This window comes from Aulonocara stuartgranti (genome assembly GCF_965226115.1).
Source record: "Aulonocara stuartgranti genome assembly, chromosome: 9".
In the NCBI taxonomy this organism is placed as follows: Eukaryota; Metazoa; Chordata; class Actinopteri; order Cichliformes; family Cichlidae; genus Aulonocara; species Aulonocara stuartgranti.
Window position 1 is genome coordinate 18,496,499 of NC_138960.1, and position 22,730 is coordinate 18,519,228.

Below are 22,730 nucleotides of genomic sequence, written 5' to 3' on the forward strand. Positions count from 1 at the left end.
CGAGTTCCCAGGGCAGCGCAGGAGGGCATTAGCGCTGGGATAAGTTAACAACTACCTCCAAGTGCTGATGTCTTATGATAAGGATACACAGCAGTACAATGGGGGTATTTGTAGCTCAGACTGCACAGAGCTCAAAACCAGACAGCTGTGTGATTTATTTGTAAGTTTTTCCTATTTCTTATCTCACACCTCTGCAAGATTCACAAACAAGAGCTGAAATCTGACTAAATCCAGGGTTCCCCTAAATATAATAGCTAAGGTGCTGTGAAACCTGAGAGTGTTTTCTAATGCAGGAGCTGAGTGCTCCAAACCTCCCAGAACTCCTTTGTTTGCACTCATTCATATTATCCAAATAGCAACTCATTTAACAGGTCATTTAATGCGGAGAGGCCTTGTAGCTGGAGACGCATCATTACCTTTGGCTTGGAAACATGTTTTTAAAATGTGAGAAAAACACACATTTGATTTTTGAATTACTACAGAGAGACGATGAGAAAAAAATGAATTTCCTTTTAATATATTCTTTCAAGCCAAGAATCACTTCACATCTTGGTGGCCTCTACATGAAACAGCGAACGCAGTCACAAGTTATCGGCATTAAGTGATGAAGACACCGACTAAGAGTAAACATAAACACACTAATTATTTCATCTTCTTTTAGCTGAGATGCGATTTCAAGAAATCTTTTTAGATCTTTCGAAGGATACCTCCGTGTATACATGCATTCCTGTTATGTGATGTGACGGCTGTTTGCAGTTTCAGGTGATTGAGAATCAAGAGCGCTTAGCCACATGATAACACTCCCCGAGTGCTTGCTATGCAGTGAAGCGTGCTCTGGTCTGTCTGTCGATACGCACAATTGACTCCTTTAGACTTAAACCTCACTATGAGTGTGTGTGTGTGTTTGTTTGTAGAGAAGGTTCCTCTAGACTGCAGATATTTTAATGTGGCAAGTGTAGAGCAAGCCTTTTTTCCGGAAATCAGGAGCTCAGACAGTAAACATACATACATAATATAAATATGCAGTGATTCTTTGCGGCTCAATCACACTAAAGTAAAAGGCCTCATGAGTAGGAAAAATTGATGGTTACCCGATTTTATTTTTGATGTCAGACGTCAGACATCGATTACAAGTACTCGCGTTGCCCAGATGTTGAGCTTGTTGGTCGTTCAACTTCTGGGCAACCAGTTTCAATCAGAAGGTGATTACAGAGTTCGCCTGGTGAGAGACAAAGTGTCTCCATTGATTATGGTATGACTCAGACTGACTGCAATCATTCTCAGACAGAGTGGCAAAAGTTTGCAAATAATTGTTGTCTCGTTTTTAAATGCAGGTGGATTCCCAACACAACAATTTGAGTCTCTTTTCAGTAAGGGACTCGACTCATCTGGTTGCCAAATGTTTATAATTTGGTTAAATTCCTTTATGAAAGCAAGGCTGCTTTGCACTTCAACTATGACTGGCTGAGGACTATTTTTTATGACTTGTTATTCTTTAGTTTTGAACTTTTGCTTTCAATTCAGGTTTGTCTCAGTTTGTTTCCTGAGTGTGTATGCTCCTTTTAGTTTAGTTTTTTTTTTTTTGACCAAGCTACTAAACACTAAAGCTAAGGGCATTTCCTGTATATATATATATATATATATATATATATATATATATATATATATATAAATTAAAATTTACTTTATTTAAAATGAGAGTGTGGCTTCCCATGATGCACTGTGTGTTTCTCTTTGACTTACTATGAGTTTATACACCACTCCTCATTTATTATTGTAGTTATTCATTAGTTATAATTCATTTTAGGTCCTGTTTGCCTTCTCTCATGCCCAACCGGTCAAGGGAGATGGCAAAGCCTCTCTGAGCCTGCTTCTGTTGGAGGTTTCTTCCTGTTAAAAGGTATTTTTTTCTTCCCACTGTTGCCAAGCGTTTGCTCATAGGGGGTCATCAATAATTGTTGGGGTTTTCTCTCTATCATTGTAAGACCTTTACCTTACAATATCAAGCACCTTGAGGTGACTTTGGTTGTGATAAGGTGCTATACAAATCAAAATGAATTGAATGGTTTTAGTATTTTAGCACAAATATTCCACATGTTATGGTACTGTAATCTTTATGTGGTTAGGTAAAATTTCTCATTGGTGTTGGCCACATACAGTTTCCCGCTAATGTGTTTTGGCTTGAGAGTAATGTAAATGTCAGATATGACTTGAATACAAATACACATATTTATTTATAGATTAAGAAAACAAAAATTCATTTTTCTTTTAGCTAAAGAATTTTTGTTTTAAAAGTCACTCAAGTAACGTAACACTGAAATTACAATTTTGTAGTTTCCAGCTTTCACGGCACTTTTGTCAAGGCCACGTGGACTCCCACGGGCCAAGAAATTATTTTTCCTAATTAGTCAGGCTTGTGCATCTTTGCCTTACGCTCAAAGGTATTGCAACTTTTAGCAAGTGAAAGTAAAAACATCTACTGTCAAACGCTACACATACATCATCCTATATAGAGAAGGTCAAACTTACACAGGAAAAAAAAACCCCACTGACAGAAACAAGCAGATACAGTGTGGTGTGGAGATGCAGTACCCACTGTATGCTGTGGGCGTCATCCGGGTATGAGGATGCCAACGTCCATAAGCTCTCTCCATCTGTCACCAGCGTCCTGTCCTGGTGGGCGGCTTGTCTTTCTTTTATTTAACACTTTCTTTGTTGCAGTGTGAATCTCATCAACATGCAAATAAAGAATGAGGCAATAACTGAATTAAATGCCTTTTAATTCACACATAAAAACATTTCACAGTGTCCATCCAGCACTGAATTGTAATGAAGACCAACCCCCCCTCCCAAATTGTTACAACAACGGGAGAGAAATATGTGCTGCTGTAAAACTGAGTATAACTAATGGCTTCATGTCTTCTCATATCTTGTACTTCATCTTTCCTGTTCTGCTGAGGACACAGATATGCTGAAATGACAAGGGGTGATAAAAAAACAAAACAATTAGCTTTGCGATCATTTTTACAAACTTTAAATTCCATTTGCAGCATGAAACCATAAAAACCAGCAAATTTGAAAAGAGAAGAAAGTGATCTCCAAAGATATGACTCATTCATTAATCTAGCTTTGGGTGTCCTGGGGATTCAACTCATATTTCTTCTGTGGGATGAGGACAGATAAGAGGGTAAGCTTTAACTCTGTCTGATTATCAGAGCCTAACCTCTACATTCCACAGGTCACACGCCTTCAAACTTTCATAACGAATACCACCCCCCTCAAACATGGACAAGAGCCACACACACAACCATACAGTACAAACAGTGCATGCTGCACATACTGTACGTGACTATGGGAGTCAAGCTTAGTGTTTCACATGAGTAAGAGGTAAATTCGAGGTCACGTTTCACAGATAAAAACAGCAGGGTCCATATAGATTTGAACTTATCGCTTTCAGAAAGACTTGAATTAAACTGAATTCATATCAAAAAGAAAGTGAGAATATTTACAGAGGAACAACAGCCTAAAGAAAAAAACTAATCTAAATAATCCATATGTTTTACTATATTTCCACTAAAAGTAAACAGAAATAAACCGATAGAAAAAGATTGTGCAAATGCTTGTGTAGTAATTTAAAGAAAGCAAGGAAAATACAGAGTAATTATAAATTGTGGGTCATGTGCTGAGCTTCAGCAGAAAGAATAATGATATAAAAGCACAGGAAGAGGTAATCCTTCTCAAATTAAAACATGGAACAAAAATAAAATGCATGTACATTATTATTTGAGTTCTGACCAGTGCTTATTTATTTAGCTTATTTCACTACCTTAACGCATTGTTACCTACACAGGGTTTAATATTTTTTACCTTCTGTGTTAAGCACATTGCGCTTACAGTAAGTAACCATGTGTCCTGCTCTTAGTGGTGTAATGCCATTTGGAGGTTGGAGTTTCTAGGAATTTGAACCAAGTGGATGGGGGCTTGGAAATAAGTAGTTTATCATAGGTATAGAATAATTCAACATTAAGGGTTATCTTCTGCTGTTTTTAAGACTGGGTTGTAGTTTGGTGACTATTAAAAATGTGCATTTAACAATGTGCAAAAGATAGATGATATTTGTAAAGTGTGAATAGTGTGTGGATTTGGATATTGAAGAGGAAGGCTTTGCAGGTATAGCGCTCAGTTTATTTTATGCTTGAATTAGCAGGTTGAAGCAGGATAAATGATAATGGAAAACAAAGGAGGGCAGAGAAGCTATCCTTGCCTAGAACCCCTGCGTAAAGTGAAGCACTGTGATATTAGTTCATTGGTAATAACTGCTGCCATTGGTGCTGTGCAGTCCACTCTATTCTCCAGAGGAACTTTTACATAGCTTAAAATAAAACAGCAGTCTTCTTAATCCTAACATTTAGAAGCAGTGGATAAATCTGTGTTTTTTGTTCAACTTAAAGCACTTTAGAACAATTTTTCAGATTAATATTTGTGCTACAGTTTGAATCTTGACTCAACAACAACGTACGCTCACTGTACACTGTATTTGGTACCTCTTGCTAGTCCTGGGTTGGACCTCTTTTGTCTTTAGAAGTGCCTTGATTCTTCATGACACAGATTCAACAAGTTCCTGGAAACATTCCTCAGAGATTTGGGGCCGTACTGGCATGATAGCATTACACAGTTGCTGCAGAACTAGACAGCTGCACTTCTATGTGGACGCCATTGCGTTCCACCAAATCCAAAACTTGGATTGAGATCTGGTGACTGTGGAGGCTACTTGAGTACAGTGAGGTCACTGTCATGTTCAAGAAACAAGTTTGATGTGATTTAAACTCTATATTATGGTGATTTTATCCTGCTGAAAGGAGTCATCACAAGGTGGGTACACTGTGTCAGAAAAGAGCTGTGGGCCAAAGTGTGCCAAGAAAAAATGTTCATGTTCGAAGTCACCTAAGAACACTTTCCTCCCCATTTGGTTTGAACGGGTTGTCTTGACCATGGCTTCATGGCTAAACGCACTAAGTTGCTGCCATATGATTGGCGAATTAGATATTTGTTTTAACAAGCAGTTGAACTAATGTACCTCACAAGTTGGCTAATGAGCGCTGTTTGAGATCATTTTGGGGGGTTAGTACATCAAGTCTGTTGGTTACATCTTCATACAACCCAGTAAACTCACCATTTATGGTTTATCAGGAACTGGAAAAAATAGACACAATACTTCATTCATTTTTATCTTACATGTAAAAAAATCTATCATCCATATCATTCAGTGACTCCTGTCCTGGGTGACACAGACCTCCTTGTGAACACAGACAGAAACCACCTGCTCTGAGCTACTTTGCCTACATGTAAAATCTCCTCGTGGCGGGGAGCATACCTGTTGGGTGAGTTTAGGTTTCAGGCAAAAGAAATGTCGTCTTTGATTTACTATGTTTACTCTCCCCTCCTGTCTCTTTCATCCCTTTCTCTCAGCTCTTTGGAGTGTCAGACTTACATTCAGGTCACGGAAGTATTCATTGTAGTCAAGGGCATAGCCAACAACAAACCGGTTGGGAATTTCAAATCCAACATCTGACAATGCAAACACAGACACGAATGTTAAGTATCCTGATTTGTTTAACATTAAACAAAAATTCCATGTTAGTCTTTTGACTAAACCAGGAGTGAGTGGCTGTGATATCGCACATAACAGCTAGAAATACACATTTTGATGCCTTTATTTGAACTAATTATGAGGTGTAACAAATAAATTTCAGCTCAAATTAAAGATGACTGATAGGTGTTGATGAAGCAGTCTCACCTGAATCATCACATCTGATTAAGCGAACAAGAGAAACAAGTGACACATGTTAGGAGGAAAATCTAACACCCAGAGCTTAAACTCAAAGAAAGAAAATTTAAATGAAAAGAGAAAACTAGGTATGTGACTTTTTTAATGTAGCAGACTTTTAAATTTGTGCTAATACTTCTGAGTACCCTGCTGTAAGCTGCTGTAAACTTTTATTTTTAAATACCAGTATCTAGAGCTGAAAAGTTAAGCTAAAGATGATGTGAGAAAATCTGCAACACCTCCACTAGCCACAGGAGGCCAGTTCACAGTTCAAAGCTTGGTTCAAAAAATTGTTTTTTCATTTGATTTGGACATAAAAGGACTGTCTTTGATGCTTTTTGTGTTTCCAGTGCTTCTATTTTAGTGTGTTAGTGTGTGTGTGAGAATGTTAGACACAGCGCTTAGGTATAGGAAAAAGTGCTTATATGAATATGCATGTGAATGAGGCATGTAGTAAAGATCTGTGCATAAGCGAATTACTGCAAATCCTAATGAACAACATTAGCAACATTGTAAAGAAGAGTGGGTTCAAATTCCTCCACAACAAAGTGAAAGACTGATAAAATCCCACATAAAATGATGACTTGCTAAAGATTGTTTTACAAGCTAAAAAATCATGGAGTGTACTTAGTTTTAACCGACTGTTCCTGCATTTTGGCTTAGTTTTTCTATTACACATAAAGATGTGGCGTAGATCATGTATGATTGTTCATATGAGGTTGTATTTAGGTCATTTCAGAACCTGCTAAAGACTAGATCATTTTGATTATGTCCTGATATGCAAGGCTTTAGAGTTCAACAAGAGTATACTTTCTTTTTCCCATGACTGCAGCCAGTAGTTAATATTTGTAACCTAAAGCTATATCTTGTTTGTTTAATTTGTTCAAAAACTGACTTCCTGAACTCCAGGAGGTCACTTACTTGTGTCATGTGGCAAGGCACCTTGAACACACACTTCTTTTGTATTTTGGGATTAATTATGCGAGGACTATCAGGTCAGGACACTTCCCTAATAACGAACAATTTGCTAAATTATCTCAACTTTGAAAAAAGTGAAAAGAATAAGAATAAATGAAAAAGACTGGCAAGTAGGGTACGGTGTGGGTGCTACGAAGGTTAAAACAAAGAGCATAGTTACAGTCTGTCAGACTTTCAGCCATGTTAGGGAGCCTCTTCACAAGCAGCCTGAAATACAAAATAATAACGTTAATTACCCTCAAATGTTAAATGATGTATGCAATATCAAAAAGTTGACTTTTTCAGTTTAATTTCAAGACATTTATTGGTCCAAAAACCATGGTGATAAGACAAAGACTTGAATATTTTTAAAAATGTACATTTTTGGAGTGTTTTCACAATCCAGAGGAAATAAACTTTCAACATGAACCATGTGTGAGAGATGTTTATCATGTTTCTGTGATCTCGGGAATGCATAGGAACAGCCCACAGACACGAGATAGCAGTGACTGTGGACAAGTGATATCTTCTTGTGCTTGTCACACGCTTGACATTTCCTTTACAGGGGAAAACACAGACTGGCTCACCCTGCGACCTTGACCATCTTGGGTTCAAAGGTCTCCACATGCTTCAGAAGGGCCTTCATGGTCTTTCCTGTGTCAACTATGGCCTGAGGGGAGGGAAGAGCAAAGGAAGAGAGGAAGAGATTTGGAGGAAAGAACGTGGGATATATGAGAGTAAAAAAAAGATCAAGATACAGTACTATGCAAAAGTCTTGAGCCACAACTGATTTCTTTATATTTTGCTTGCCAGGAGGAGGCAGATTTTTTTGTACTTTTAAAGTTTTTCAGGCTTTATGAAGGTCTTTTAAACTTTGCCTTTGGACATTGGCTGGTTTTCATGTGTTCAGTCCTTGCACACGTCCATCAGAGGAATTCTGAGACAATTTATGAGCAGCCTGTCACAAAAACACTTTTCACTATGAAAAATGCCAAAGATAATGCAATTGAGGTGTTTCCCAAAGAACTCTTAGGAGGACACCAACCTGATAAGTGGACAAAAGAAGAAGAAGCAGGTCTCATAAAGCTACATATAGCAGATGGACAGAATCTGAAAGTCATGTCATTAAGAATTAGGAAGAAAATCCAGCAAAGACTTGACACAAGACCTTAGAGATCCATGTGACCCTTCTGTTGATCCATGCGTTTGTTAAAACCTCGTCAGAAATGGTCACGGTCGAATGGGGAACACTAGCAATATTATAGAAGCAGTGTGGGGTCTTTGAATAGCTTCCTGATGCCTGGAGAAATATTCCTGAAGACTACTTAAAGAAATGAAAAGAAAGCTTGCTCAAGAAAGTTCAGACTGTGTTGAAGAATGAAAAAAGCAAAAAACAAATATTGACTTTCAAGCTTGTTAGAACTGTACAAAGACTGTTTTTGTGTTATATACTGTATTTTTATTTATGCTTAGACAAATCTCAATAAATTTCTGCACCTATTTCCCATTTTCCCAGAAATATAAAAAGGAATGAGGGGTAGCTCAAGACTTTTGCACAGATATTGATCAACTGAAATAGGTAAATGCATTGATGAGCGATTAATGAATACATGAGTGGCATCTGAGAGAGGATTTCCAGTTACAGTGGGGAAAAAAAGTATTTAGTCAGCCACCGATTGTGCAAGTTCCCCCACTTAAAATGATGACAGAGGTCAGTAATTTGCACCAGAGGTACACTTCAACTGTGAGAGACAGAATGTGAAAAAAAATCCATGAATTCACATGGTAGGATTTGTAAAGAATTTATTCGTAAATTAGGGTGGAAAATAAGTATTTGGTCACCTCAAACAAGGAAAATCTCTGGCTCTCACAGACCTGTAACGTCTTCTGTAAGAAGCTTTTCTGTCCCCCACTCGTTACCTGTATGAATGGCACCTGTTTGAACTCATCATCTGTATAAAAGACACCTGTCCACAGCCTCAAACAGTCAGACTCCAAACTCCACCATGGCCAAGACCAAAGAGCTTTCGAAGGACACCAGGAAAAGTATTGTAGACCTGCACCAGACTGGGAAGAGTGAATCTACAATAGGCAAGCAGCTTGGTGTGAAAAAATCAACTGTGGGAGCAATCATCAGAAAATGGAAGACATACAAGACCACTGATAATCTCCCTCGATCAGGAGCTCCACACAAGATCTCATCCCGTGGGGTCAAAATGATCATGAGAACGGTGAGCAAAGATCCCAGAACCACACGGGGGGACCTGGTGAATGACCTGCAGAGAGCTGGGACCAAAGTAACAAAGGTCACCATCAGTAACACACTACAACGGCAGGGAATCAAATCCTGCAGTGCCAGACGTGTTCCGCTGCTGAAGCCAGTGCATGTCCAGGCCTGTCTGAAGTTTGCCAGAGAGCACATGGATGATACAGCAGAGGATTGGGAGAATGTCATGTGGTCAGATGAAACCAAAGTAGAACTTTTTGGTATAAACTCAACTCGTCGTGTTTGGAGGAAGAAGAATACTGAGTTGCATCCCAAGAACACCATACCTACTGTGAAGCATGGGGGTGGAAACATCATGCTATGGGGCTGTTTTTCTGCCAAGGGGACAGGACGACTGATCCGTGTTAAGGACAGAATGAATGGGGCCATGTATCGTGAGATTTTGAGCCAAAACCTCCTTCCATCAGTGAGAACTTTGAAGATGAAACGAGGCTGGGTCTTCCAACATGACAATGATCCAAAACACACCGCCCGGGCAACAAAGGAGTGGCTCTGTAAGAAGCATTTGAAAGCCCTGGAGTGGCCTAGCCAGTCTCCAGACCTCAACCCCATAGAAAATCTGTGGCGGGAGTTGAAAGTCCGTGTTGCTCGGCGACAGCCCCAAAACATCACTGCTCTCGAGAAGATCTGCATGGAGGAATGGGCCAAAATACCAACTACTGTGTGTGCAAACCTGGTAAAGACCTATAGTAAACGTTTGACCTCTGTTATTGCCAACAAAGGTTATGTTACAAAGTATTGAGTTGTATTTTTGTTATTGACCAAATACTTATTTTCCACCCTGATTTACGAATAAATTCTTTACAAATCCTACCATGTGGATTCATGGATTTTTTTTTTCACATTCTGTCTCTCACAGTTGAAGTGTACCTCTGGTGCAAATTACTGACCTCTGTCATCATTTTAGGTGGGGGAACTTGCACAATCGGTGGCTGACTAAATACTTTTTTGCCCCACTGTACTTAAAACTTTTCTGTTACATTCATTTAAGAGCTAAGACATCGTATAACTGAGAAAGATTACATTGAGCTTGAGCAGCTGTTCGTTGTTTTGCATCTGAAGCTATCAGAGCATGCTTTTTTTTCATGTTCTTATGTGTGTCTGAATCTAGTCCAGAAACCTTCACAACTGGAACATGATCCCAAAGAGGAACAGAATGAGTTTTTTCCCCCTACGTTGACAACAACAACAACAACAACAACAACAACAACAACGACTTTTCAAAAGTAAATGATGTCTCAAAGGGGGCAGAAATGGTTCTAATTGAAGGGATTTATCCGACAAAAATAGAAAAACATACACACACACTCACCTCAACAATGAGCACACTCTTGGTAACATGTGAAAAACAAGGAAAGAAAAAGATTAGAGAACGGTCACCTTTGAATTTTAATACTGTTCAAGCAAAGCAAAAATAAAGGCGGTGTTGTGTCTTTGAATTTCTTAGAGATGGTATCTATAGCAGCGATGTTGGCAGTATTTTTAGCGCCTGAACAAAAACACAGACGACTCATTCTCTTCTCCTCAGTAATGAACATCTGTGTCTACAGTGAGCAAAAGTCACTTCGGAGCTGCACACTTTCACTGCTGCACACTTTCAAATGAATTCTTGTTTCCTTGGCTGGGTGTATGGGACTCTTTGTGAGAGCGGTGGAGAGTATCTATGGTTTTGGGGAGAGTGATCGCAGAGAATGCGGGCGCCTGGCCAGTGTTCCCAGTCTACACCTGAACACTCTTGCATAATGCTTAATAGGAACAAGTAAAGAACACAAGAACTACAGCACAACATACCTGTCTTACTGCCTGCTGCAAACTATGGAGCCAGTTGGGCAACAAATATGCACTGGCAATTATTTCACTGTGTATGGCATCATTGGCTGGGATTTTATGATTCTCCTAGGATCTGTAAATGAGATGTTTTGACTTGTTTTTGTAATTACATTTTTGGGAACCTTGGGAATCACTTGTAATGTTTACCAAGTTAAAGCTGGTAAACATTACAACGTTTTTCTTTTTTTCTGGGGGGGACAAAACATGTCAGAAACCTGCTAATTGAGATTTTTGCTTTTATTTCAGTGAGGCATGCATTCAGTACATGGCCAGTTGGAACAAAGAAGGCTTTCAGGTCATCCAACTTTTAACGTTTTGTGATTCAAGTGATCTAAGAGGGAACTAGTTGTCTGCACCTCCTCAAGTCTCTGTTTTCAGGCTTTTGAAAATCCATCCCAGTTGTGTCAAACATACGGCCCGTGGACCAGGACTGGCCGTGCAAAGACTCCAATTTTGCCCACTGGATGGCTTTAGAAAATGTGAAAGAGGGCATACACTTTTGAACTTTTAAGGTATTTTTATATTTTTTTGTTTTGAAAAACTGAGATATGCTGTTGAAATTGTGCCATTTCTTATATTAAGATATCTCAGGGATTAAATGTGTGACAGAAAGAGGTATTTCACTTGTCCGATCCACTTAAGATCAAACTGAGCTGTATGTGACTCACGATAAAAAAATTAGTTTGACATCCCCGATTTAACCTGAAGGAGGAGAGCTATATTTTCCTGATTTAGACCCACTGCAATTTTACCTTTCTTAGTTTATTCTTTAAATATTGTAACACCTTTTAATTACCATTAGAAGGAATAAGTGTTAATTTATCACTGAAATAGTGACCCGGCGATGGCGCCAGAGGAAAATTCAGAAACTTAATTGGCTGTGGGTCATCCTGTGCACCAAACTTTGTGCAGATGCCCCCTGTGATGCGAATCAAAGTAGTAGTAGTATCATTAATATGGTCATCTCAGGCACAGCTCTGTGTTCATGTCACCTCACAGATCAACATAACATTTACATCACTGAGCTGACATTATGCTGGCATCATCACAAAGAAACTCATACTCGAATTGGAACTGAGCCTCAGAAATATTTCGCCGAGGAAATGATGATGACTGATGATTAGTTTTGTTGATAATGTATGAGACTTGTGGGAGGCTTGTGTGTAACATTTCCGTCCAGAGGAAGAATTATGACAAGAGCACCAACATTTTTTTTCCCCAAATGATTCATGCTTTCTGTGTAAGGTGCCTGTCAGATTTTCTGTTTTTATTCCCTCTGACCTTCTTAACCGAAGTGAAAATATATTGTAGCTAAAGCACATTTTGACAGCTAACTTTAAAGAATTCAACATCAGTGGTTTTTTTTTTACTCCAGGGTAATTCCTCACAATGCCACAGACTGTCCTTACAGGCTCCTCAGTCCTCCCTGCCAGGGATTAGCAGGGACAAACAGTCAATAAATCTGCCTTCTTCATTTGCCTGAAATCTCTGATTCATGGCCAGCCTGGAGACTGTAGGACGATATGGTGAGCAAGCCTCAAAAGTCAGAGCATAACGGTGTGGTCTTGTCTAAGACTAAGTCTAACAAATGTAACTGTGTGACTTTGATCACTTGGGAAAAAATTCTACCTAAAGACAGATTAACTGACAGCTCCCTCTTGAGGCTAGGGTAGTTTCTTTTAAAACAGCATGTAAAAATATCCTTATCCCATGTCATTATCCTGACTTTGCTTAATTACAAACACACACCTTTCCACGCAGAAAAGACAGATCTCGGCATCCTATGATGTGCAGGTCCTCTGTTGATTGGTCATTCTGGTGAGAAGATGAAAAGAGGGCAGTTAATTTTTATTTTGCAACCCAGCAATTGTAATTTTTGCCCTTTTTGTTACTCCATGGTTCCTGTTAATTACAATAAATTGCCTTTAACTGTGATTTACAGTCAGGGATATTTGCAGCAACCTCAATTAACTGCATTGGTTTTCAAAATTTGTTTTTGCTCAAGCCACACCAAAATTTCAAGGCACACCCATTCTCATAATTGGAGAAAATGGCCTCTAAGTCATCTGGAATATCAGCAGTTCTTCATTTGCTGCTATTGTCAGATGAAGGAACTTGCAGGAATACAGATCCTTACATCTGCAATAAACTCCACTTGTATATAACTTGCATCAATCTTGTTATCAGATACTTTTTTGGTGTCTGAATGCGTGAATGAGTGTATCTTAATAACTCCTTTCAGCAAATGATACACTTGGGCAGAAGGCTGTCAACCCCAGTCCAGGTGAAGCGTAGCTTTTGCAGTAGTGTCTTTTGACAGTTTCTTTTGCGGGGTTTTCTCCACACATGATAGTGATTATTTGACTTCAATAACCAGGGCCTCTAATCAGGGAATTTCATGTGTTCTAATATAGCACATCTAAATTACATTTGTTACTTTTTGTACAGTGACAACACAAATGCTTAGTTGACACAAAATCTAAGGCACACTATTTGGGAACCACTGTGTTAAAAAAGCAAACAGATCCTGACAGGCTTGAAAAAGGGTCAGAAAATATAATAATTTAGTAAAAGTAATGGATAAGCAGTAGAGAATATCCATTGAAAAGAAATACACATTAATGATAAAATTATATGGTATATTAAAGTGATTAAATGATTGTAAAATCTCACTAAATATTTTGCTAACAGTTATAATTATTAGCTAACAGCTAACACTAGATAAAAAATTATCTAAACATTCACACAGATATTTGAAATGCAGTAATTTCTTAAAACTATGAATAAAAAGCTTTTTTTCTAAATAGACTAGCAGCTATATGTTAACTAATGGTATGAATCAACAGCTAACTGCTAGCTAATGGTATGAATCAACAGCTAACTGCTAGCTAATGCTACAAACAAAATTGTTAGGATAGAAAATAATGAATGCTTGATCAGTAAGCTTAATGAAATGTATCACTATTATATGACGCACCTGCAAAAACAGGGGCGTAAGAACACTAAAAAAATACCGTTCTTGCTAATATAATAGGAACGCTATGGGTGGTTTCAAAAATTTTAATTGTAATCCAAGATCGGTTGAACTCGAACTGGCTGAACTTGGATTTAAACATGAAGGTGTTTTTACTTCATCAAACAGGCCACCATGGGAACATCAGAAAAGAAGATATAGTGATACAGGGATATATATATATATATATATATATGTATATAGTTACCACTGTGTGGTACATAACTGCACATAGGGAGACATATTTCACAAAGTCTTTGAGATAAAATGTCCTGAACATAAACAAAGATATGAACTCTGAGGAAGCATGGTATTTAAAGCTTTTAAGAATGAAAGCTTTGAAGTTAGACTTGGGCTGCTATAGATGCATCACTCGGATAAGAGCAGCAGTGACGTGGACAAAATCCTGGCCTGGGGCAGGTCACATGTCTCCATCATGATCTGCGAGATTGACTAATGACATTATCACTCAAACACACAGTCCTACAGTGCAGTAACAGCAACCGCTACCCCAAGCCATGTTGTTGACATCAAAATACAATGATCAGGAATCAGATGAACTTTAATATAAGATTATACTTTTGTATGGTCTCTTAACTTGTCATCATATCTTTTCAGATTTAAGGTTGATTTCTGCCAGTTTTGTACTTTTGTCTTAATTTTCTGTAGCCTTCACAGAGTTAAATAAAGCTCTAGTAAGTTGAACTTATTTTGGTATTATTTAAATAACTCATTCAACCTTGCCCTAAGAAAAATAAAAACCTTATTTTCTTAATATCGTGGAACATCACAGCATCACTAGGCTGTCCTCGCTGCTTTAACCTCCACGAAAGCCAGTGAATCCTCCCCCGTGCTCAAAAGGGACTAAAAAAATGTGACCACATGTAGAGAAAAACAAATCACATCCTTTCAGATGTGCTGCTTGCCAAAACACACCACAATAAAACAAGTGACTTTGCCGACAGTTGATATAATTGTTACCACTGCTGCGTCGTTCCACAGTTTATGCATTCCAGGTGTTGGACTCCATCATGACATGAGCAGTTTTTCTTGGCAGCAACAGCTGCACCAATTAGCAGACTGCTATTTTCATGACCTGAGCTATGCAGTCACTCCACAATGAGTCGTCCTTGAGTTGCCCTGTGTGAATGTTTCACATTAAATATGAACAACAGTGACATCTGGTGGCTCTGGCTAAAGTCTGCGTTGAAAGCAGGGCTTCCGCAAAAATTGTGGTCATTATCATTTAAGATTTTGTTTTACTTTTATTTATTTAAGGTTAAAATAACAAAAAAGCACAGTAAAAATGCATGTTCCACTTCCTGATAGGAGATTGGAATCCTCACATTGCTTGCTTCGTCTGTTTACACAACATATTCAGTCAATTGACTGATATAAAACTGCAAAGGAAGTCCTCCCAGGTGGAAAGCTAGAACCAAGAATATTTCACTAATATTTGAGCTGGAGTGTATAAGAAGGAAAAAAATGGGACGATGTGATTAAAGCATGTAATATGTTGTAATGTTTTGACATTTGCCATGTGTTCATTAGTTTGTAAATCCTCAGTTTACCTACTGCCATGTTGTTTTTCAGCCAGAAGTGATCACATCTGGATGAAATGATGGAGTTCCAAGTTATCAGCCCACAGTGGCAAGCTTGGTTAACAAGGTGCATCCATAAACTTTATGGGTTCATTGCACAGACAGAGATGTCTTGTAATTTGTGATAGCAGCATATGGCTAAACTACTACACCTTTACTCATTTACAGACTTTTTGCCATGTGATTTGGCAGATAGTTACTCCAATAGGCACCTACACCTCAATTAAAATTAAGAGGTCCAGTTCTGAGACTTGATGGAGAGCTCAAAGCTACGTGAAACATTCCTAACTTAAAGCATTAATTAAATGTAAAAATCTAACAGCGTACCTGTCACACCATAGGGTGGAGATGCTGGGCAAAATGCCCTTTGAGGCAATTTATGAAAGTTTTTTCATAGATTGCTGCACTACCCACCAGGTAGCTCTTCAGACGGATGAACTCTACTTGGGTCTCCAGGTACTTGTTGGAGTTCCGGCCGAGAATCTTGATGAACTCCACCAGATCTGCACAGAATTTGTAGCCTCCCTTCAGAACACACAGGACCATTATGTTGTCATCCCGAAAGTCATCCATGATGTAGTGGGCCAGGCGTTCGGTCCTGCAAGAGCAAATCAAATCATACTACAAATGAGAACACTCAGAGATCGCAGCCCCCTCCTAAGGGCAACAGCCCTTTGATGTTTCATGCCTTTTAGTTTGATGTTTTATGCTGTCAGCATTGTTAATATAGAAATCTAGGATAGCATATAATGTTTTCATGTCATTGTAAAGCAACATAATGTTGTATTGGGAAAATAATAAGCTCAAACAAAGATTGTCCTCCTTTGACCTGTGATGTTGAACGCTACATTCTGAAATAGTGTATTTTATTTTCTTTACTCGTATGCCTCATTAGGGGCGATTGTGGCTCAAGAGTTGGGAGTTCGCCAAGGTTCGAGCCCCGGGTTGAACAGTCTCGGTCGTTGTGTCCTTGAGCAAGACACTACACCCGTTGCCTACTGGTGGTGGTCAGAGGGCTGGGTGGCGCCAGGGTCCGGCAGCCTCGCCTCTGTCAGTGCGCCCCAGGGTGGCTGTGGCTACAATGTAGCTTGCCATCACCAGTGAGTGAATGGGTGGATGACTGGTTGTGTAAAGTGCTTTGGGGTCCTTGGGGACTAGAAAAGTGCTATACAAATACAGGCCATTTACCATACGATTAGAGCAGAAGTGGCTGAAATCTTTTGTTGTCAATAAGCTGTAAAAATGTGACATTTTAACATATATTCACGCAGCGTGTGATTTTACGAAATTTTATGACATCATTGTGATGTTGTAGGCCTTTCTTACCTATTCATGATTACCCCATGTGGAATGTAAATACTCTCGATGTCATCATGGTAGTGCTCAGGATAGGTGAACAGGTCCAGACTGTAGCCTGGCCAATCATCTTTTATCTAGGACAGGCAAATTATTGTCAGGACCGATTATTGGCAGTATAAACATATGCTGGGAAGATACAACAATACATACATACATACATATGCTACAATCATTATAGTGTGATGATGTTTGTTTTAATCAATTATTTATATTTATTTAATTTACGTTACTATAAAATTGCTTTGCTTTTTCATTTTAGTTTCATTTAGTTGACTTGTGTGTCTTGATAAACAAAAAAATTTGGAAGTTATATATTTTTTTAAATCTCTGAATTAAAAAAAAACAACTAAAATTGAAAGCAGACAGTCGTCTTTACTGCTTTGTTTATTACAAAACCACAAAAGATATTAAGTAGCAAAAACGGGAATAATAGCCTCTAATAGCCGTAAAAGTAACTACCAAACAATACTTTAGCACTATAGATGTTTAAACGTGGTGTTAAACATACCACAATTCTTTTTTTTATCTCTGCATTGTCCATCTGTAGCAGTGCTGACATTGTGGCACAACTTATAGGTGAATCCACGTGAAAGTGACCTTAAGTGAAAACACAAAAACAGCTTACTTCCTTCTGAACAAGACAAAAGTGGTAACACGTAGAGAAACATTTCTTCAAATACGACCTTCACTAACATCCAGAGCAACATCTCTAATCTGTTGTTAACAAATCATCACTTACTGTTACTGTTGCCTTCTTTTCAGCGCCCACTCACAAAGCAGAGAGGGAAAATAGGAAGGCGAGGCATCCAGACGAGTCCCAGCCAGCCTCATGGGCTGTGCGATCACGCTTGAGTCATTTGTGCAAAAGGAAAGCGTTGTTTTGGTTGTGGAGATTTACATGGATAATCAGCTTCATGTGATGCTGTGCTGGCTCGTGGCCGCATCGCAGGCCACTGCAGACGGGGGAAGGGGGAAAGAAATCTAACAACAAATGATTGGTTCAGTACGTAAGCAGTAAATTTTATTCAGTTTTCTGAGGGATTATACTTTTTAAGGAACACAATAAGAAATTATTTGTCATTTAATAAATGCTTAAATTTTAGCTCTGGATTTATGTATTCACAGAAGGAGAAAAGAAGAGCTAGACTTGAAAATCCACTTGAATGAAGGGCTGCTCAGTGACAGTAAAAATTGTAATTGCAATTACTTTGGTCGATATTGAGATCACAACAATGTAATGTGATTACTTTGGGGAAATAGTGGGTAATTCATCAGAAAAAACAAAATGAGAAATGTGACCTGAAGTAAACACAGCCACAGCCTTGTGGGAGAGTGAATTTGGGATTTTATGGAGGACACTTGTAAATGAGAACTAAGGGGCTGAGATCACGTTGTTCTGATACTTATTGAAAGCCAAAATCCATTCGTTTTCTTAACTCCTTATCCAATTTAGTGTTGTGAAAAGGCTGGACCTGCTGTTATAAAGTTAAATTTGGGGTGCACCTTGAACAGCTTGCCAATCCATCAAAAGGCTAACAGCAAGAGACAGATCACCATTCAAATGAAGGCCAAATTTCATTTAACAAGCATGTCATTGGACTGTGGGAGGAAGCTGGAGAACCAAAGAAAACCCACACAGAAAGGCACCAAGTGACTGATAGATTTAAACTCGAGACCTCCTTGCTATGAAAAAACTGTTCTAGCCACTCCACTGCTGTGCTGCCCAACTGAAATAAAAACTTCAGTTAACAGCACAGTCCTGCACAAGTGTCAAACAAATCAGAAAGTCTGAGGAAAATTTTAGTACATGACTTGCCAAGTTTTTTGACGTCACATCGGGCTCAAAAACATGACAGACAAAAGCAAACATTTAGATTTATTGTAAAATGTTTTTCCATTTATTTTGCAAATTCATGTGCCACTTTGACTTACATTTAACGTTGCAACTGTCGACTGTCCTAATTTAACTGGAACTGTGAGTAATGGAAATAACGTGAAAGAAAAGTTGTGAATAGAGTCTGATGGTTTTGGATATTAGCTATTTATACTGGGCGACAAGTGAAAATTTATAAAGTAATGACAACATCAGAGAAACACCGTTCAACCATGATATGAGTGTTGACATTGCATTGTTTTCCCCAAAGAGGACACTCTGCAAGTTCCCTCTTGGCAGCTACACAACAAATGCCAGAAAAAGATGTTTATCTTACATGTGACTGACAGAAAAAAATGTATTGGCTGATATATCAGAATTTTAAATGCCCAAAATAGTGAATTTAGTATTGCTCTTAAAAATCCTGCATCATTTGGGCTTTAGTCATGAAACAACCTTCAAACTCAAAAGGCCAAACGTTGGAAGGGACATGAGCGCAGGAGGGAACAGTCATAGTTTCAGTATCTTAAGGGTTGATCTTCTGCCAGAACTCATCCTCAAAACTCAGTTTAAACTGAGATCATGCTGGAAAACAACAACAACCTTGTAATCTACTTTCCCCTGATAGCTTTAAAAGAGCAAGAGGGTTAAAGGAAGTCGGTGTTGAGCTTGTAACCTGATTTATGTTTTGAGCTTTTCTTCCTCTGTTAAAATCTCACAGAAACTAAATAGCAGGGTTCGTCATCATCAGCCAAAACTTTCTCTCATGTTATGACACAGCACAACAAATTTATGTTTTTGGACTACACATGGAAGTGGCCCAAGTCATAAATTCATGTGAGTGTTGTTTGTCTGAAAAAAAATCTTGTATTTTGTATTAGCTTTGTAAAAAAATGAACTGACACTGCAAAAAATATACAGTAAATCAACCAGTTTATTTTCCTCATGAATGGGGCAAATAACAACATTCACTACACTGCATCTCATCTCTGCTGAGTTTAATCATCGTTAGGTATGTAGATGATTTTGAACCTCTCGAATAAGTCGATGTCGTCCTCCAGCTGCTTCATTTGCCTTTCGAGGCAGTCCTTGGTGGCCCTCTGTGACATAGTGTCGATGATGAGGGGAAGGGCCTGGTACTCGTGATGTAGCTTATCCCAGGTCTCCTTCAGGCGCTGGACAGAAGATTTGGGGAAGGAAACGCATCAATGTCACAAGACAGACTATCTGTATTCAAGGCTTTTCTGAGTAAACAGGCATCAGTCAGAGATGTTACAGAGGGTAATTATCTAAGAAATCCTGCTGAGTAAGGAAGGAAAACTGATATTTTGCAGCCAGATTTGGCTTTGGTGTATTGTTGTTTATTTTTGCATGTGCAGCAGTTAAGGAGGAGAAATCTCTTGAACTAAAAAACAGTATACACGAGTATGAGAGTTCTAATTAATTTGATGTTACATGCACTTTATACAAGTTTAGTTGTGAACATTTTTATAATTAAACTCAGAAAATGTTGCTGGAATGATCTCAGAGATCTCAGTTTTTGTGCCTCATACCCCGCACAGGGACAGACACTGTGTCGTGTTAATGGCTAAACATTAACATTGTTCTGTGCCATATGAATCACTGGATACCATATCACCTACTCACACGAGGCAAAGCTTAAACACAAAATAATGATGCCCACATTGAGAAATCAAGGATCTAAAGTTAAATATCGATGGTCCCGCTAGTCTTCTGACTTCCTACTGCAAGTCCTTATATAGAAAAATCAAGTTTAAATGAAAAACTGTACTCTGACAAAGAACCCTCAACATTTACTTTAACTGAGAACAATCTAACTGTCATCCTACAGCTTCACTGTGTTAATGCATGTGAATAACTGAAGTTCAAAACCCTGTATAACTCAAGTTAAATCCACTAAATTGTAAGATCCAGCATGGTTCCCCTGCATTTATTTACCTTCAGGATGGCTTGTCTCTCCTCCTCTGTCATGTGTTTCATGGCCCTCTGCTCCCGCTCTGCTTTTACAAAGTTTTCATACTCCTCTCGAGCCCTCCTCTCTGCTTCGCTGCGCTGCTGGAGGTACGCTGGTACTCTACCAAAGTCCTTCATGCAGGGTGTGTTTTATGAGCAAATATAAACATGATATTATTCTAGCATGCCTTATGTTGATATTTAAAAGACTGCAAGTAGCAACTGTAGGAAAATACCTTTCGTGTGATGAACTTTGGGACAAGCCCTGAGTTTTCCAGCACCTGTTTGTGCCCCTTGCTGGTGTCTACGCATGCAGGCTGTGGTTTCATTGGCACCAGTTCAGGTGTTTCCTTTAAAAAGTCCCTCTTGGTGTGAATTCCCATCAGTGGTTTGTCATTCCTTCTGGGGACTGGAGGTTTCCTCTCAGTGAAAGAGCAGGTTTTATGAACATCTTTGGAGCTCTGTGTCTCTGAAAGATGCAATGCCAAGAAGCTCATATTCACCATCTCAAGGCAAACCCACACGCTAATAAAACGGTGTGACAGATGAACTCACGTTCAGGCAGTTTGGGCTCTTTCGAATGCTTCTTGAGGAAATTCTCTGGAGATGGCAACTCCACTCTGGCAGGTCCCATCGTCCTTATCGGCTCCTTCACCAGTTTTCTCTCCAACATAACTGCAGGCCTGAATTTTGATACATACCTTAAAAAAAGAAAAAGCAACACATTAGTTGAAGCAATCACTACAAAAACTTAAAAACAAAATTATTATTATTTTAATTAAAAACAAATGAAAACTATGCTTTAAAATAAAAGAAAACTGAATTGATATACTGTACTCACAAAATGTAATATTATAAATCACTATTTTTAGTCTTTTCTGCTGTTATTTTTAAGTCAAACTCGTCAACAAAATAGGTAGTGATGAGTTTTTTTAGTTTTTCATTTTAATTTACATAACAAACTGAAAGAACATTAAATCAACTACATTATTACACAATACTGGATTTCCCCCCCTATACTATTTTTAAAATACCGTCCAAAAGCTGCGTATCTGTTTTACGACCTAATCTAAATTTACAGTAGTGTAGAACATCTGACTAGTGGGGGTTTACCATACCTGTTCGAAGCGAACAGTTCACTGCGCATGCACGCAGGAAAAATGTCTAACAGGACTGGGTTCCCACCAAGCTACTTGCATGTAATGTCTCCTCAGTTACACACAGTAAAAGCTTACAAGGAATCATGAATCCAGAGTCTTTACTAAAACATCAAACAAGTATAAAATCTCTCTAATTAACTCTTTACATACGTAAAAGGAAAAAAGAAACCTTTAACAGACACCAAAACGTTTCAATAAAAATGAGCAAACATACTCTAAAAACAATCTCCATAAAACTAAAAGCAAACATTTAAAAACGCAAATAAAAACAAAGCTATAGGAATGTTTTTCTTTTCTCTTTATTTTAATAAAAAATTCTCTGTAAAACTACAATTTACTACTTACGCCAAGTTTATTAGTTATTTCTGGAAAACAAAACAAGCAAACAAACAAACAAAAACCCAAAAGACTTTGTAAAACTTTAATGTCAAACTGATGTCGTGATTTTGTTTTGTTTACCCCAAATAACACTTTAAAGCTAACTGCGTACTTTGAGCTAAGTTGAAGCAATTTACCTGGGCGCTTTTTCCTTCTTTTTGTCTTCCACTGGAAGGAGATTGAAGGCACTTTCTGGAGGATGGACATCTTCAGACATCATGAATAAAGAGGCGATTAACGAAAGAGTGCTGTAGCTTCTTTTGAAGGCTAATAGCCTTAAATTGTCCAAATTTGTTTGACACCGGCTAGTTGCTAGGAAACAAGAACAGGAGATGTTGCGTTCATGAGCGGTCGGAAAGTGTCTCATTTAGGGTTATATCTTGTTATTTTTGAAAGTTGCAAATGTAAAATGTTTCACGTTATCCATTAAATTGCATAAAATATTCTTCTCCTCTTGCTTTAAGATTACTA

General features: G+C 38.4%; 2 protein-coding genes across 3 annotated transcripts; both read right to left on the reverse strand.

Annotated features, from left to right (window-relative positions):
• Nucleotides 1–2,763: 2,763 nt before the first annotated feature.
• On the reverse strand, nucleotides 2,764–17,749 carry prtfdc1a (phosphoribosyl transferase domain containing 1a). The gene is made up of 10 exons (XM_082546012.1): nucleotides 17,614–17,749; nucleotides 17,383–17,471; nucleotides 16,842–16,948; nucleotides 15,930–16,113; nucleotides 12,651–12,716; nucleotides 10,384–10,401; nucleotides 7,372–7,454; nucleotides 6,966–7,012; nucleotides 5,492–5,568; nucleotides 2,764–2,971 (listed from the first exon to the last, which is right to left on the reverse strand). Exons 2-10 carry the CDS (start codon nucleotides 17,431–17,433, stop codon nucleotides 2,924–2,926), a joined length of 681 nt encoding a protein of 226 aa, XP_082402138.1. The 5' UTR covers nucleotides 17,434–17,471; nucleotides 17,614–17,749; the 3' UTR covers nucleotides 2,764–2,923.
• Nucleotides 17,750–19,589: 1,840 nt separating this feature from the next.
• On the reverse strand, nucleotides 19,590–22,697 carry LOC309714332 (enkurin-like). 2 transcript variants are annotated; one of them, XM_082546666.1, is made up of 5 exons: nucleotides 22,397–22,697; nucleotides 21,277–21,422; nucleotides 20,958–21,190; nucleotides 20,707–20,853; nucleotides 19,590–19,922 (listed from the first exon to the last, which is right to left on the reverse strand). In XM_082546666.1, exons 1-5 carry the CDS (start codon nucleotides 22,624–22,626, stop codon nucleotides 19,746–19,748), a joined length of 933 nt encoding a protein of 310 aa, XP_082402792.1. In that variant the 5' UTR covers nucleotides 22,627–22,697; the 3' UTR covers nucleotides 19,590–19,745. The 2 variants fall into 2 exon arrangements, with proteins under 2 accessions (XP_082402792.1, XP_082402793.1); XM_082546667.1 differs by lacking the exon at nucleotides 22,397–22,697 and adding an exon at nucleotides 21,840–21,993.
• Between the last annotated feature and the right edge of the window lie 33 nt (nucleotides 22,698–22,730).